This window comes from Sapajus apella, unplaced genomic scaffold (genome assembly GCF_009761245.1).
Source record: "Sapajus apella isolate SASKATOON/1434 unplaced genomic scaffold, GSC_monkey_1.0 scaffold2, whole genome shotgun sequence".
Lineage (NCBI taxonomy): Eukaryota > Metazoa > Chordata > Mammalia > Primates > Cebidae > Sapajus > Sapajus apella.
The window spans coordinates 7,570,164-7,587,451 of record NW_022436942.1 but is presented as its reverse complement, the minus strand read 5'-3'; the positions used below and the strand labels follow the sequence as shown (position 1 = coordinate 7,587,451).

The window sequence follows — 17,288 nt, the reverse complement described above, 5'->3', positions numbered from 1 at the left end:
AATCTTTCTTGAGATTCACAGATTTTTTTCTTCTGTGTGATCAGTTCTCTTATTGACATAGTATGTTGCATTTTTTTGTTTCATTCATTGCGTTTTTGTGTTTTTTTAAAATAACTTCTCTTTTTAAATTTTTTGTTTCAGTTGCTTATTGTTTTCCTGATTAATGGAATTGTTTATAACTTCTTAAAGTTCCTTCAGCTTCTTTAAACAATTATTTTGAATTCTTTGTCAGGCAGTTCTGACATTTCTTTTTGTTCTTTTGGTGGTGTGTCTTCTTGGTTTATCGTTTGTCTTTTTGCCATATGTTGATGTTTGCACATTTGATGACACACTTGCTGTTTTCAGAAGTATGGGCTAGTTTTGCTGTGGAAAGACCTTCCCCTATGGGGAGGGCTGCTTGCTGGATGAGATGCAGAAGTTCTGGCACCAGTGAGGGTGCCCACTTTACAGTCTATGCAGCTCTGTCAGCTGAGTTAATCATTATTGAAGATTGCAGGGATCCTCAGCATCCAACTCTGGATATCTGCAGTGGTAATGGGGGTTGTTGGGTTTTCAATGTCTATGGCTGCTAAGAGCCTCCCAATCTTTTTTTCTCCCACAAAGGAAGTTGTGGCTTAGGGGATCCCTATTGGCACTGGGTCTGCCTTCTGGGTTCAGTTACAGTGGCGGCAGCACTAGTGTCTGATAAGTGGTGCCTAAGGAGCAGTGATAGAGCTGAGGCCCAAAATACAGGCACACATGGAAGAACTAAAGCTCTGGGATCTGGGACAGTAATGACATTGATGCCTAGGGTACAGGCACCATACTGCTGTATTGACAAGAGAATGTGAGATGAGAATGCTTGTGAAGCAGCCAGGGAAACCAAGAATGGGAATACAGGTATGCTCAGAGTTATAGCAATTTCAGTGTCAGGGCAGGGCCTAGCTTTCAGTGGCAGCTGAGCCAGTAACTGGATTGCAGACATGTGCAATGAGGCTTGGTTGTAGGGCCCAAAGTGCAAACTAGCTTACAATGGTGATGGCTCTGGTGTCTGAGATATAGGTGGGCCCAGTGCAGGCCATAGAACCTGGGTCTGAGGTGTGGGCATTCTCAGAATGACCATGACTCTCGGGTTGGGGCACTCATGGGTTTGAGAGATGAAGTGACTCCTTTTCCAAAGCATCTTGACATTGACCACTTCTTTGTAGAGACAGGATGTGCTGCCATGTCTCCCTCTCTGGGGTTCCGTGTCAAGAATGGTTGTTGGTTCACTCACAGAAGCAAGAGATGCCAGTTTTCTTTGCAGTGCAGGCCACCGTGGACCACGGCGGTCCCCACCATGTGGCTGATACTGATAGCCTTTCTTTGTTCCTAGCCATCTCCTGGTTTCTCAAGCATGCCAAGGTCATTATTCTTTTTATGTGGGTAGTCCTAATTTTTTTGCTCTACTATGTTGCTACAGATTGCTTAATGGGCCCTTGAGCCCTCTTTGGGCCACTTTGGCTTGTAAATAGTTGTCTATACTTGTTTTTTTATGGAGGAATGAAGGCTGGTATTTCCTACTTAGCCATCTTGATGGCAACACCTCTGTGCATTCTGGAGTGTTTTAATTGTTTAAGATTACAAAGATTCTTTTGACAGTCATTTTTAAAAAGCTCTAATTGAGAATTATTCAGATTGAATACCAAAAGCTCCCAGAATGATACTGAATTTTTAGTCTTCTATTCTTTTTCTCTTTTTTCCTTCTACTTAGAATTACTTTTGGGAAAGTTGCCAATAAAAATTTTTTCAGGAAAGATGCTCTGCAAATCTAAAATAGGTACAAATATACATGTATATATTTATTATAAATATGGATAGGATATGTATGTGTGTTTACAAATCAGAAAAATGCTTCCAAGCCAAGTTTATACATACACATAATTAGTTTTTCAGACATTTAATAAGCATCTCTGGACACTTGGTATCCCATTAATTTGTATCCGCATTATAATTGGAGTATAAGAACAGTTGGGTCATAGTATCATAGAAAAGCCATCTCCAAACTTTTTTGATCTGTAGCTCAACTGTTAAAGAGTTTTGCCCTGACATCCCAATATATGTATACTACGGAGTTATATGCATGAGCTACAGAACTACAATTAATGTAACAAAGCCTGTGCCAAATAAAATTTCTGAAATGGTGAAAAACATACATTCTGATCTTTCTTCCCACCCTTCAGTGAAGACTACTACCATAACCCTTCATTTAATACAGCGTTTCTTCTAATATCCTGATAATGGAATATAACTTTTTCATGTTGTAAACCCCTAAGACCAAGGGTAATTTAGTGGCACATACCATGTTGCCCCTTTATAACCTAAACCTCTTATATGTAAAGATACATATGATATCTTAGTACTTAGGTATACCCAAGGAGTTATGGGGTTTGGGAGAAACAGAGGAAAAATTATAGCTATTAATCATTAAAAGGTAAAAGTACGTGTTTAATGACAGGCTAAGAATACATATATAAGAGAAAGATGTATAGCTGGGTTTCATATTTATATTTCTAGATGACCTGATTTAGTATAGTAACCCAAGAGTTGTGAGACTTGAATTCAGTTTTTGCCAGTTTTGTAAGTTATGTACAATAGAAGGAACAAACTTGGTTTCTAGGCCTGACTCTTATTTACTGGTTGGGTAGCCCTGGAAGATCTGTGTAAGTTGCTTCACCTGTAGTATTAGGTTAATACTTTCCTTGTTTCACAGGGTTGTGAGCTTAAATGTGCCAATAACAAACATACAAATATCAGGTATTCTGTGCACAGCAGTAGGAAATGGCATCATCTTTATGATTTATTGAGCACCTATATTATATATTAACCAGTGTGCTAGGCACATAACATACAGAGATTCAAAGTAAAGAACGTAACACCAAAAAGTCATGAGTGCTTATCCTGAGGGATTAGGGATGAGATTTGGAGAGTGATAAAGAGAGACTTTAACATTTACTCTCTATTGTGTATTGTTTGTTTAGTGTTACAAAGAGTATGATTCATGACTTGTATAATTTTTAAAGGAGAAAAAAGATTACTACTAATTCGCATTTGTTAAGTGCTTACCATGCACCAAATAGTCTTCTAAAGGTTTCAAACATATGATCCTTAAATAACCCTAGAAGTAGGTTCTTAAATAATTTGTAAGAATGTAAAGGGGACATGAGACCAAAAGGTTTGAAAACTGTTCAGGGCCATACAGTAAGATTTCCATGCAGTGTTTAAGGAGCAGCTGAGATTGAATATCAACATGCAAGGTTGTCTGATCTTCCTGCAGCAAACTGGGTTTAGGACTAGAGAAAGCAGGTGGTATAGGGTTGGGGGTTTTCAGGTTAACGGGTCAGGATAAGAAAGCAAGGAAGTAAAGGATTTGGGGAAAAGATTAAAGGATTCACAATTAAACTTTAGCTGTACAGAAAGGAAATGAGTCTAGAAGAATACTACTGGTTTTATAGAACAGGAAAGAAAAGTGCACAGCCTCGATCACCATAAGGTTAGCTAGTAAATGGAGAGAGAAAGCCTGAAGGTTAAGGAAATAAGTAAGTGGTTTGGTTAAACTGTAGAAATGTAAGTGGTGTTATCCCTCATTTTACAGGTCAGTTCTTATTTTATAAGCCAGGAATCTATGGCTTGTAACACCTGCCTTGCCCAGGAGCAGTCCAGCAAATGTTTAAGTCTCTAAATGCTGATTCTAGTCCTCTTTCCACTCTATATAGTGCAGGTGGCTAACTATAAACACTAAATGGTGTATAAAAGCAAAGTATTTTTATTATTTAAGATTCTTGAAAGAAAATGCTTTTAAAAAATATGCATTTTTAATCTCTTTGATCTATACAGATTTCTAAAATATTGGAAGAATTTGATGTTGAAGAACAATCAAGTACCATGTTAGAACATCGCTTTCCCAACATTAAGGTTATAGAATCTGGAGTTAAGCAACTGAAGAGTGAAGACCACGTAAGACAATTGTTTTCTTAATGACATTTTTCATTGTTGAATCTTGATGAGGTTTTGCCTGCCTTCTTTTCACTCCAGCTCTACCACCAGCACTATTTAAGTTTTTAACATGCAAAGGTTAGTGACATTGATTTCCAGTATTAAAGAAAAAATACAGATTTTGTAAGTTTACTGGAACTATATAATTAGATTTGGGATTTTAGTCTTCACATTTCAAATTACATTAATGTTTATAAAGTGTCCACTGTGTTCTGGGTACTACATTAGGTGCCAGGATACAGTAGGGGTAATATGATGTGTCTGCTCCTAGTAACTGTCCATGTCAGAGGGAATATGAACGTGCATACTATAATTATATTGACATGTAAAAAATACAGTCACTGAAATACTATCAAAGCTCTGATATCAGGGATTTAGGAAGACTTTACAGAGAGAGTAAAATGAGCTAGGTATTAACAGATGAGTAAATTAAGTTCCCCAGGTGGAAAGGGGCATTCCAGGAAGAGGAGATTGAATGTTCAGTGACCCAAAGAAAGGAAAAGTAATATGAAGAATAGAAATGTCAAGGGAATTAGGATATGGTTAAGTAAAGGAGATTGGCAATCAAGGCTAGAAGATAAGTAAGTAAGATCCTGAAGGGTTTTTCATGTCATACTATTTTTGTTTTATATTTGGGAGAAATTGTAAGGTGATTTTAAGAGGGGGGCATCAATGATAAAATTGATCTTTTTTTAAGGAAGATACATCTGATAGCAGTGTTGGAAATAAACTGAGGTAGAACAAGTGGCTGGTAGCCAACAACCAAATTAGAAGGTGGATATGATGGTCGAAAATTACGTAAAGGGTCAGGAAATTATGTACAGGCTCACACCTGTAATCCTAGCACTTTGGGGGGGCCAAGGCAGGCAGATTACCTTAGCCTAGAAGTTCGACACTAGCCTAGGCTATAATTTGGGTTATAAATGTGTCATTGGGTATTAAGTGCTATGATACAATTTGCCAAGGTTTGTAAATCAAACACTTGGCACAAACAACCCCTAAATCATTTGAACAAAGTAGGACAACATAGCAAAATCTCATCTCTACAAAAAAAAAAAGTACAAATTTAACCAGGCTTGGTGGCATGCACTTGTAGTCCCAGCTACTTGGGAGGCTGAGGTGGGAAGATCACCTGAGCGTGGGAGTTCAAGGCTACATGTAGCTGTGATTTTGCCACTGCACTCCAGCCTGGGCAACAGAGTAAGACCCTGTCTCAAAAAGAATAATAATAGGCCGGGCGCGGTGGCTCACGCCTGTAATCCCAGCACTTTGGGAGGCCGAGGCGGGTGGATCACGAGGTCAAGGGATCGAGACCATCCTGGTCAACATGGTGAAACCCCATCTCTACTAAAAATACAAAAAATTAGCTGGGCATGGTGGCGCGTGCCTGTAATCCCAGCTACTCAGGAGGCTGAGGCAGGAGAATTGCCTGAACCCAGGAGGTGGAGGTTGCGGTGAGCCGAGAACGCGCCATTGCACTCCAGCCTGGGTAACATGAGTGAAACTCTGTCTCAAAAAAAAAATAATAATAATAATAATACATTTTAAAAAGTTGATTTAAAAAAATGATATAGGGCCTGAACTGAGACAGGGACAATGTAGTTGTAAAAAGTATGCCAGATTTGACTGATTTCTGCTATAAATTCAGCAGGACTCAATAACCCCTTACATGAGAATGAAGAAGGCAGTCTCAGGAAAGGATGTTGTTAGATGATTTATAGTATCATCAGATGAACTTTAGGTAGGTTGAGAAGTAGGTTTGTAGTTGCTTCTATAAGGCAGTCCTAATTTATAAATTCTAACTCACAGAGATGTGTTTTATCTCCTTTAGGGATAAAACATATATACCACATTTGAAACACAAGTAATTTGAGAAAAAAAAATAAGTAAAAGTACTGCGTTTTATTAGGAAAAAGTAAAATGTCTGAATCCCCAAACTAGAAACTATTATTTGATGAGTTCCTAATACTTATAGCAGTATTACATATTCCAAGTAATATCTTTGTCAATTTGTTTTGTAAGTTAAGGTGGGCTTTCAAATATATGAAATGGATTATGAAGGAATTTGTATGTTAGGGCATTTGAATAAAACAGAGTGCCTCCTATTACCATTTGAAAACTATCTCACATGCAGTGCATGTCTGCCTTCTATTATCCATTGTCCTTTGCATTTTTTTAACAGTTTATTATAATTTCTTTTATTTAACACTCAAGGAAGTTTGCAGTCATCAGTAGTTCTAGTGCAATTTCAGGTGCAGTTGGGAATTTGGGAATCTCAGTGGAGCTGTTAGTGTAGCAAACCTTGTATGTAAAATACATGCATACTTTTGATAGCACATATGAAAATATCTCTCCAAAATTGACCTCATTGGTTTCATTGTCAGCAAATTGATCTGGACCACTCAATATAACTTTTATCATATTGACTTTTATTACTCAATATGAACTGATATTAATGCATGTTCTCTTTTTACAGTAAATTCATGGTCAGCAGGTGATATCAATTTGATATACATGGCATCAGGGCCTTCACAGCCACTATAGGTTTTCTCCTCTCCATCCATTTTGTTCTTATGAAATTCTGCTTTGCTTCCCCAGGAACTTCAGTATCCTGGTGAGGTGAGGATGCAGAGTGTGTCACTCGCCTCTGTCTGGACAAAGTGTCCTTTACATTTTTTAGTGAATTAGAGATAGTACGTTTTACTTTCACGTCTCCTGCCAAAAATTTAGCAGTAGCTAATGAAAAGAGGTTTTGTGTTGTGCTGTTTTCTTTCATTGTTTGATGTATTTAATGGAATTAATACAGTGCATTCTAATGGAAGACGGCAATCAGCAGCTAAATGCAAATTATTTTTTAAGTTTAGTCAGTACCTGTCATTAAGGTTTTTCTTGTCAGATAAAATTCTAATGAGATTATCTGAAAGAAATGTATAAAATTTCTATATAGATTATGCTATGCTGGATTACTGATTTTATGTCTTTGTTATGCAACCGAAAAGTTAATTTGGGTTATAAATGTCTCATTGGGTATTAAGTGCTATGATACAATTTGCCAGGGTTTATAAATCAAATACTTGGCACAAACATTAACCCCCCTAAATCATTCGAACAAAGTTGAGCATCTCTCATAGTAGCATGCATTTATGTTTAAATGTTTTCTAAAAGCTACTATTTATATGTAGTTTTTCACTCATTATTAAGGAACAAAAGCAATAGATCTCTGATATGTACTTTTAGACCCATTTATGATATTGAAAATTAATATAAATTTAAAGCCAATACATGCTATGATTAAAGATTAACATTTTTTTTACTTATAGTAAGATATACCCCCAAAACATTTGGTTTGCTAGTAAAGTCATTATTTGTACTTAAGAATATAAATACTGGTTGGTTTTTTTTTTAGGACTTCTAGTCTTTTTAGATTAAGAAGACATACTGTAATTTCTTGTACCACACACTGCTTTTCTGTACTCATAATAGATAGGAAGGTATGATATGATTAGAATTACTAGGTCTTATTACAGTAAATTCCCTTGAGATCAGAAATCTTCAAGGCCGGTCACAGGTATAATGAGAATGCTTAATTTTAAAATTTCTTGAAATTTGTTTTTAACCTGGGATCAGCTACCTTTTCAACAAACATGGATTCCTGAAGTTTAATTCAAAACTTTGTATGAATGTACCTTTTTATTCAAGGGGAGAAAGACTAGTTTCCAAAAGATTCTCAAAATGGTTCATGAGCTTAAAATGATTAAGAATAACTGGATTAGAGAATGTATTCTCATGCTTAGTTTTGTAATTGCTGTAACAAGGATTGAATGCCACCATGAAGAACCTTAATAAATTATGTTTTGTGTTTGCCTTATTGAATTTTTAATTTCAAGTGAATTGTATCTATGTTGATTATGTGTCCCTTTTTTTTCATTGTTTGATGTATTTACAGTGCATTATAACAGAAGATGACAATCAGCATATCTATAAGAAACTCTGTCTGTGTGCTGGAGCTAAACCAAAGTTGATATGTGAAGGAAATCCTTATGTATTAGGAATCCGTGATACAGACAGTGCTCAGGTAACATTTTGGGTTGGGCCATGAGAAGGAAAATAAACGACTTTCTACATTCGAATTAATGTGTTCCACTTACAGGTCCTAAACTATAATGAGGCAGAAGGGAAATTTTTGTTTCATGACCAATAAACCTCAGAGGGGTTATGTTTTATTCCTGTCAATTATTTTATTTTTAGTCGATATAATTTTTTGTTTTTAAGTTCATGCTGATGTGTTATCAGTGTGAGATATCCCAGATATAATGACTGTGCTGAATATTAAAACTTACATTACACACACATTCATTACTCTGCTTTGGGAATATGTGATATGCCACCTAAATAATGTAACAATTTTTTTCCAAAAAGGTAAAGCATATTCAAAATTTACTGATCTTATTCTCCAGCCAAAAAAAAAAAACAGTATTCAAAAGATCTTTGTGGTACAAAATCATGATAGAATCATAGAACAGAAAAAGTCACTTATTATTCTGCCCTAGGTAAACTATCTCAATAAGGTGAATCTTCTGTATTTGGAACATTATATAATTTCTTTTGGAAATTTAATTCAGGGCTTATTAACGCTTATTGCCAAGAAGCTCTTCCTGGTTTCACAATTTTGTGTCTAACCTCAAGCTTGTTGTTCTGTCTCATGACATGATGATTTTGCATCAGTATAATATTTTATATTCTGAAAAATTAATAATGTTTTCTTTCAGCCTCTTAATTAAATAATTAGGAATTTAGAGGAAATTAAATGAACTTGATTATCTTCTTGTAAACAATTTAAGTTCATATTATCAGAGATTGAGCTCATAAATGTTTCAGCTAGGTCTTCTACACACATGAACTCATTGAATCCTCATGATAATCCTGTGTGACGAGTATTACTCCCACTTTACAAATAGGAAACTGAGGTTGAGAGATTAAGTATGTATCTATACTAATTTAGATATTAAGTTTATCAGATCCACAATTTAAGCTTGTGCTTTTCACCTCTAGGTCCAGTGCTCTTACAGATCTTTCTTAAATTGCAGTATCTTCAAAGAAGGACAAACTAAAATAAACTGGCTGGTTTTTTTTTTGTTTTTTTTTTTTTGGAGAATTTTTAAAAAGTCAACTTCAGTGAATATTATAAGCTTGGAGATAAATTTAATAGACATTTAATAGAAACTTAGTAGCAGGGGGAATTTTTCTGTTCAGATGTCATTCTGAAGCAAGGAGACTATTCTATACTTTTCAAAGTGCCTGAAGAATTACCATTGGCTTCTCCAAGCTCATTGTGACCTTTTTTCTTGGGGGTGGAGGCATCAATTTAGCTGTCTTAGAATGTTAATAACATTTTTTTCAGTAAAAGTTTGACATTATTGTGTGCCTGCTACTCCTACCAGTTTTGTTTGTATCATTTCACATAATCCTTACAGAAACATCAGTATATATAGTCACTTATCATTTCCACTTCTAGTTGAAGGACCTGAGGTGCAGATGGGGTAAGCAACTTGCCCAAAGTTATTCAGTTAGTAATTGCTTAAGCCAGTGCTTCCAGAGTCTGCTCTTAACCACTATGCTGCTGAGCTTCTCATTCCTAAAAGTTTTAAGTGTTGAGTAACTCTGGGGAAACTGAGTGTCTAGGTGAAAAGAAAGAATAATTGATTTGGTCAAATAGTTGGGAATGTGGTAAGTTAATACTGCCTCCTGCTGAAATTCTGAAGTACTTTAAATGTAATGACCTAAAAGGAAAGGAAAATCAGGAGAGGCACAGCTATAAAGGCAGCTTGGGATTAAGCATAAAGGGGAACTTTTGTAATATTAATTGGGAGAATGTACCCTGGTAGAGTGGGAAAGTGAGATTTCATCTTTTTTCCTTTATAAATTTAATAAAATATTTACATTTTTAGAATATTACCATTGAAGCCTCTTATTTCAGATCTTACCCACTATTACAAAATATTACCTCATTATTTTCTTTTTAATATAGGAATTTCAGAAACAGCTTACTAAAGCTAAAAGAATAATGATCATAGGGAACGGTGGTATTGCACTTGAGTTAGCGTAAGTATACATTTTTAAATATAACATTTAAATTGTTTTAAAATAGGTTGTTTTTAAATTTAGCAATTGCTTTGTGATTCATGTGATTGTTAGCAGACTAGGAAATGATTTTTTTTCCGAAAATCAAAGATAAATATAATTTTCATATGTTTTCAAGCGGAAAAATCCACGATTTTTTTTTTTTTTTTTTAGCTCTTGTGGAATCCATAATTGTAGAAATTTTATTATAAAATAAAAATGTTTTGGGAATCCTTTAGGTCTCAAGGTGGCTGGCCAAATTTGGCCCATAAATGTGTTTTATAAGTATATTCTGTGTTTTAAAATAATTTAAATATTTACACTTTTTGAGATTTCCAGTGATAGCCTTCACCACTTTTTATTACTTATATGGTAGATCTTGCTTCACTCATTTATGTTACCTGTCTGGCCAATATAACCCAAAATGTTTATGACTCCTGTTTTAGGATATGTGCTTCTTCAGCTCTTGGTTTTTGGAAGCTTGGGGAATGTGAACACATTAATTAATATGAAACATTTTCATCTTAAGATGACATTACAAGTTCAAAATCCATTGAGAAATATCCCATTATGGCCTGCAGAAGATTGATTCACTTTATGATTTTACCCTCTAGCAGATGATTGACCTGAAATAGTCTGGATCTTTTTCAGGCAATAAAATTGGGGTTAAACCATAAAGAGGACAAATTTGAATTAAAATAAGGACTCTGCTAAAGCCATATCTTTGCTCACTTGCATTCATTCCAGCTCTCAGACTAGGTTTTTGCCTCTCTTTTAGAGGACCATCTGTCCCAGTAGAAGCCTGTAAGTGTTCTTAAATTGCCTAAGTACTATGGGTAACAGTCATTATTGTTATTATGAAGTTTGTGGCATTGTACAGAGAAATGAAGAGAAAGAGTTAAAACCAAAATGTGGCCAAGATGGGAGAGGTATAGATTTATTTTAAATGAGGCTTCAAATCCTTGTGTATAATATATACATATCAGATGTTCTCCATCAGCGATCACCAAAGAATCACTTACTATTATTATGACTGTTATTATTTACATGTAAAAATTTTATGTTAAAAAATGTTTAGAGTCTTACAACATATAATCCTATTCCTCATTTTAAGTTGGAGATTGAAGACTGTATAATTGGATAAAACTCAATTTTATATTTAGTAAGCTCTTCTTTGGTAATTAAAAATGGATCCCCATAATGTTATTTTCTGAGGTTAGGTCCACTGAATGATTAGGTCTTTGTCTGTCATGAAACTTGGCATACCTATACCCTTTCTACCCTGTATTTCAGTGAAACTAATACTAGTGTTCTTTGTTATACATTTATCTCAGTTATCTGTTTTCTTCTTTCTCTCTTTTTTTTTTTTGAGATGGAGTCTCACTCTGTTGTCCAGGCTGGAGTGTAGTGGCATGATCTCGGCTCACTGCAGCCTCCGCCTCCTGGGTTCAAGCAATTCTCCTGGCTCAGCCTCCTGAGTAGCTGGGATTACAGGAGCATGCCATGACGCCCGGCTAATTTTTGTATTTTCAGTAGAGACAAGGTTTCGCTATTTTGATCAGGCTGGTCTCAAACTCCTGACCTTGTGATCTGCCCTCCTCGGCCTCCCAAAGTGCTGGGATTACAGGTGTGAGCCACTGCGCCTGGTCTGTTTTCTTTTTTCTAAATATAAGTTAATCCTTTCCTTTTCAAACACATACTGTTTTTCATAACTTCACAAAACTGTAATACCTCATTGTCTGTTTTTGTAGAGTCATTTTAAAAACAAAAGCAGTATTTCCCCTCTGTGTGTAATGATAATCTTCAAACTTGTGCATATTGCTAAGAGAATAATTCAAGTTCGTAAAAGAGGATTAGAGGGTGTCCTAGGAGGTAGAGCAAATACTGAAGTTACATGTGGTTACTTGTAATAACTTCATCTTCTATGTTAAACTGCACTGATAGGTGTTATACTCTAATATTACTTTAAATATAAAAATGGTAATGTAAAGAAATTTCCAGTTTATAAAAAAAGAAAGGATTACGTAACTGTATGCCTGTGTGTAAACTGACATACAAACTTTATTACCAAATTAGTGTGTATTCTACTTTGCGTTGGTCAGTAATGCTATATGACCAGAGTAACATAAACTAGAATGTTTACCCAATAATCTGAAATTTGGTGACTAAATGTTTACTGGCATAGGAGAACTGGAAAAATAAAAACTTATTAGATGAAGCAAGGAGCTCCTATCACCGTATGTTAAAAAGTATGAGTATCAAGTCACCTGGATTCAGATGCACTAAACTTTTTTTTCTATAATTCCTTTTTGAATTATATCAATCTGTGAAATAAAGATGGCAATACTTTGTACCATAAAGAAATGTGAGAAATTAATACCTTAATTTTTTAATTACAGTATTTTATAGTATTGCAAGTTTAGATAAAATCCTGTTAGTTAGGATGGCCATATGTCTTGTTTGTCTGGGATTGTCCCCATTTCCACCAGTTGTACAAAAAAATGATTATTAATAGCAGATAGTATCCCAGGTTGGATGATAAATTATGTGATCACCTTAATTATAATGGATTTCAGGGACTTTGTGAAATGAATATTGTTAGGCAAACCACTTATCAGTATCTAAACCTAGAATAAAATATCACTTGCCCATTACCTTGTATTAGTGGTAAATACTAATAGAAGGTGGCCTATATACCATGTCCATTCCTTCTTTCCTCTAAGGTCTTTAATCTTAATCCTTAAGATTTTCAGCTTCTAACTGAGTTCTCTCCATTTTCTGTCCCCTTTCATGATGTGCTTTGAAGATATAAAACATTCTTACCAAATAAGTGACTGATTTTAATATTATAGCTGTGTATTATCCATCCATTATAGATTATACTGTAACAGATTTTTTAAAAAGCACTGCTTGACCCTGGGAGCCCTAGGGATCATTCATATAATAACTATGTTGTAGAAGTTGAACATTTTCTAATGATGTTCATTGTAATGAAATTTTACTTGATATTCAGTACATATATTTGTCACTTAAAGGTTCTTTCTACAGAACCTTTGTAAACTGTTTCAGTTACTTCTTTTACTATTCTATTTTTAATTCTTAATATCTTTAAAGAATATTATATTGCTCTTTATAATCAGCCTTTCCCAATTTGCCTTAAAAATGTGTTCCTTATTTTGCTTCAGGAGATCGTTATTTGCAAATGCAAAGATTTTTTACTTAGACTTTTGAAATTACTGTTAGTGGCCGGGCGCGGTGGCTCACGCCTGTAATCCCAGCACTTTGGGAGGCCGAGGCGGGTGGATCACGAGGTCAAGAGATCGAGACCATCCTGGTCAACATGGTGAAACCCCGTCTCTACTAAAAATACAAAAATTAGCTGGGCATGGTGGCGCATGCCTGTAATCCCAGCCACTCAGGAGGCTGAGGCAGGAGAATTGCCTGAACCCAGGAGGCGGAGGTTGCAGTGAGCCGAGATCGCGCCATTGCACTCCAGCCTGGGTAACAAGAGTAAAACCCTTTTCAAAAAAAAAAAAAAAAAAAGAAAGAAATTACTGTTAGTAACTTTGGTATTGTTTTTAGATATGAAATTGAAGGCTGTGAAGTGATTTGGGCCATTAAAGATAAAGCTATAGGGAATACTTTCTTCGATGCAGGAGCAGCTGAATTCTTGACTTCAAAGCTCATTTCTGAAAAATCAGAGGCTAAAATTGTACATAAAAGAACCAGATATACAACTGAGGGTAAGTGTAGCACCTACCTCATTACTTCTCATACAAACCTTTTTTTTTTTTTTTTTTTTTTTTTTACAGTATAGAAAAGGGCTATAAGAAAATTTAATAAAATAAATTTTGGAGATAGTAATATGGATATTTATGTATCTTTACATGAAGTTTTCAGATTTTCTATTTTATATATATTTATATATGTGTATTTTATATATAAAATTAAGAAATTTGAAATGAAATTGAATAACTCAGCACATCTGCATCTTTGCAAACAGATGCTACATTTGGGCAACACCTAAAGTAGTTTTGTAAAAAATGTAGTGAGTTGAAAAGCTAATACAGACTTCATATTTTTTAAGTTTGATAGCTTAAAAAGCTTTTAGATTATAAAATTAAGCAAGAGTTTTGTTCATTTTGGAGGTGCTAATAATTGACAAAATTATTAAAATTCAAAGGCTAAGTTTCTTATCTTTCAGATTAACTGGTGTAACATCCAAAACATAAGTAGAGTGTGCTTATACTCAACACACAATTGAAAGATTATCTATTTGTAACTCTACATCAGAAAAATATTAAAATAATGACTAAAATGATTACTATAGATAACATAGGTTAGTCATGCTGTAATATATGTATATATGTGAATCATTACATTGCCTAAATAAAAACTTGAACACTAACATAATTCTCTGCCTGGTAATTTTTATATTATTTAATTTCATCTGTTTAGGAAGGAAAAAGGAAGCCAGAAGCAAATCTAAAGCAGATAATGTAGGCAGTGCATTGGGACCAGATTGGCATGAAGGCTTGAATCTTAAAGGAACAAAACAGGTATCTCTTCATAATAGTGATTGAACATGTATAAATGTAATTTTAAATTCTTGAACCTTTTATTAAAGACCGCTTATAAATAGGTGGTCAACGAACTGCTAGGTCACTTTACTTAAAATCCATAGTGCTAGGAAAAGACTTCCAATCCACTTGGTCCATTTAGCCACCAAAGAAAACTGAATGTCAAAACATTTAAGACTGGATCTCAGCCTATGTTTTAACTCATGAGGTGTGATATTGTTATACATATACAGTCATCATTGAAGATATTGCAGGTTCAGTCCCTGACCATCACAGGAAATAAAATATCACAATAAAGTGAGCCACACAAATTTTTCAGTTTCCCAGTGTATATAAAAGTTAGGTTTATAACATACTACAGTCTATTAAATGTGCATTAGCATTATGTCTGAAAAAACAATGCATATTTAAAGATATGTTATTGCTAAATATGCTAAAAATCATCTGAGCCTTTAGCAAATCATAATTTTTTTGTTGGTGGGAGGTTTTGCCTCAGTATTGGTGGCTGATGACTGATCACCGTGGTGCTTGCTGAAGGTTTGGGTGACTGTAGCAATTTCTTAAAATAATGACGTTTGGGCTGGGTGCGGTGGCTCACACCTGTAATTCCAGCACTTTGGGAGGCCAAGGCGGGTGGATCACGAGGTCAGGAGTTCAAGGCCAGCCTGGCCAATATGGTGAAACCCTGTCTCTACTAAAAATACAAAAATTAGCTGTGCATGGTGGCACACTGCCTGTACTCCAAGCTACTCAGGAGGCTGAGGCAGTAGAATCATTTGAACCCAGGAGGCAGAAGTTGCAGTGAGCCAAGATTGCACCACTGCACTCCAGCCTGGGCAACAGAGGGAGACTCCATCTCCATCAGTCAATCAAGCAATCAATCAATAACAATGAAGTTTGCTCCATCAATTGACTCTTCTTCTCAGGAAAGATTTCTCTGTAGCATGCGAAGCTGTTTTGTTAGCATTTTAACCATAGTAGAAGTTCTTTCAAAATTAGTTCTTTCAAACTCTGCTACTGCTTTACCAACTAAGTTTATGTAATATTTTAAATCCTTTATCATTTCAATGATACTCATAGCATCTTCACCAGATGTAAACTCCATTTCAAATAACTACATTCTTTGCTCATCCATGAGAAACAACTCATCTTTTCAAGTTTTATCATGAGATTACAGCAATATAGTCTCATCTTCAGGATTCACTTCTAACTATAGTTCTTTTGTGATTTCCACCACATCTGCCTTTCTCCATTGAAATCTTGAACCTCTCGAAGTCATCCATGAAGATTGGAATATACTTCTTTCAAACTCTTGTTAATGTTGATATTTTGATCTCTTCCCTTGAATCATGAATGTTCTTAATAACATCTAGAATGGCAAATTCTTTCCAGAAGGTTTTCAGTGTACTTCTCCCAGATCCATCAGCTGTATCACTATTTGTGGCAGCTATAGCCTTATGAAATGCATTTCTTTAGTAAGACTTGAAACTAAGAATGACTCCTGGATCCATGGGCTGCAGAATGGATATTGTATTAGTAGGCATGAAAACAACACTCATCTCCTTGTGCATCTCTCTCTGAGTTCTTGGGTGACCAAAAGCCTTGTTAATGAGTGTAATATTTTGAAAGGAATATTTTTTTTCTGAGCAGTAGGTCTCAACAGTGGGCTTCAAATATTCAATAAACCATGTAAACAGATGTGCTGTGTATTAGTCAATTTTCACACTACTATAAAGAAACACCTGAGAGTGGGTAACATTTATAAAGAAAAGAGGTTTAATTGGCTCATGTTTTTTTACAGGCTGTATAGGAAGCATCGCTGGGGCGGCCTCAGTAAACTTTCAGTCACGGTGGAAGGGGAAGTACGCACATCTTACATGGCTGGAGCAGTAGGAAGAGAAAGAAGGGGGTTGGTGCCACACATATTTAAACAACCAGATCTCATAAGAACTCTTTCATGAGAACAGCACTAGGAGGATGGTGCTAAACCATTAGAAACTGCCGCCATGACCCAAACATCTCTCACCAGGCCTTACTTCCAACATTGGGGATTACAATTTGACAAGACATTTGGGCTGAGACGCAGACCCAAGTCATATCATGCTGTCATCCAGGCTTTGTTGTTCTATTTATAGAGGACAGGCCGGGTAGATGTAGGTTAGTTCTTAAGGGCCTTAGGACTTTCACAATGGTAAATGTGCATTGGCTTCAACTTCAAGTCACCAATTACATTATCCCTTAACAGGAGAGTCTGCCTGTCCTTTGAAGCCAGGCATTGACTTTTTCTCTATAACTATGAAGGTCCCAGATAGCATCTTCCACTAGAAGGCTGTTTCATGTATACTGAAAATCTGTTTGGTATAGCCACATTCATCAATTATCAATTGTATTTTTTTGTTGTAGAGATGGCTTCTTTCCTTAAACCTCATGAACCAACCTCCACTAGCTTCAGCCTTTTCTTCTGCAGCTTCCTCACTTCTCTCAGCCTTTACAGAATCGAAAACAGTTAGGGGCTTACTCTGGATTAGGCCTTGGCTTAATGGAATGTTTTGGGTGGTTTGATCTCTCCACACC

The 17,288-nt window shown here is 35.5% G+C and overlaps 1 protein-coding gene and 1 pseudogene across 2 annotated transcripts in view; one reads left to right on the top strand and one right to left on the bottom strand.

The window, feature by feature from the left end:
• Positions 1-17,288, top strand: part of PYROXD1 (pyridine nucleotide-disulphide oxidoreductase domain 1) — a 32,081-nt gene that overhangs the window by 3,894 nt on the left and 10,899 nt on the right. Inside the window, exons 3-7 of one of the 2 annotated variants that reach the window (XM_032287717.1) lie at positions 3,856-3,975; positions 7,961-8,089; positions 10,043-10,116; positions 13,717-13,877; positions 14,593-14,693. In XM_032287717.1, the coding sequence (XP_032143608.1) occupies positions 3,856-3,975; positions 7,961-8,089; positions 10,043-10,116; positions 13,717-13,877; positions 14,593-14,693 (585 nt within the window). Of the gene's footprint in view, positions 1-3,855; positions 3,976-6,545; positions 6,634-7,960; positions 8,090-10,042; positions 10,117-13,716; positions 13,878-14,592; positions 14,694-17,288 lie in introns of those variants that run through there. The other variant, XM_032287721.1, reaches the window with a different exon arrangement.
• LOC116557934 lies at positions 6,217-6,599 on the bottom strand (annotated as a pseudogene).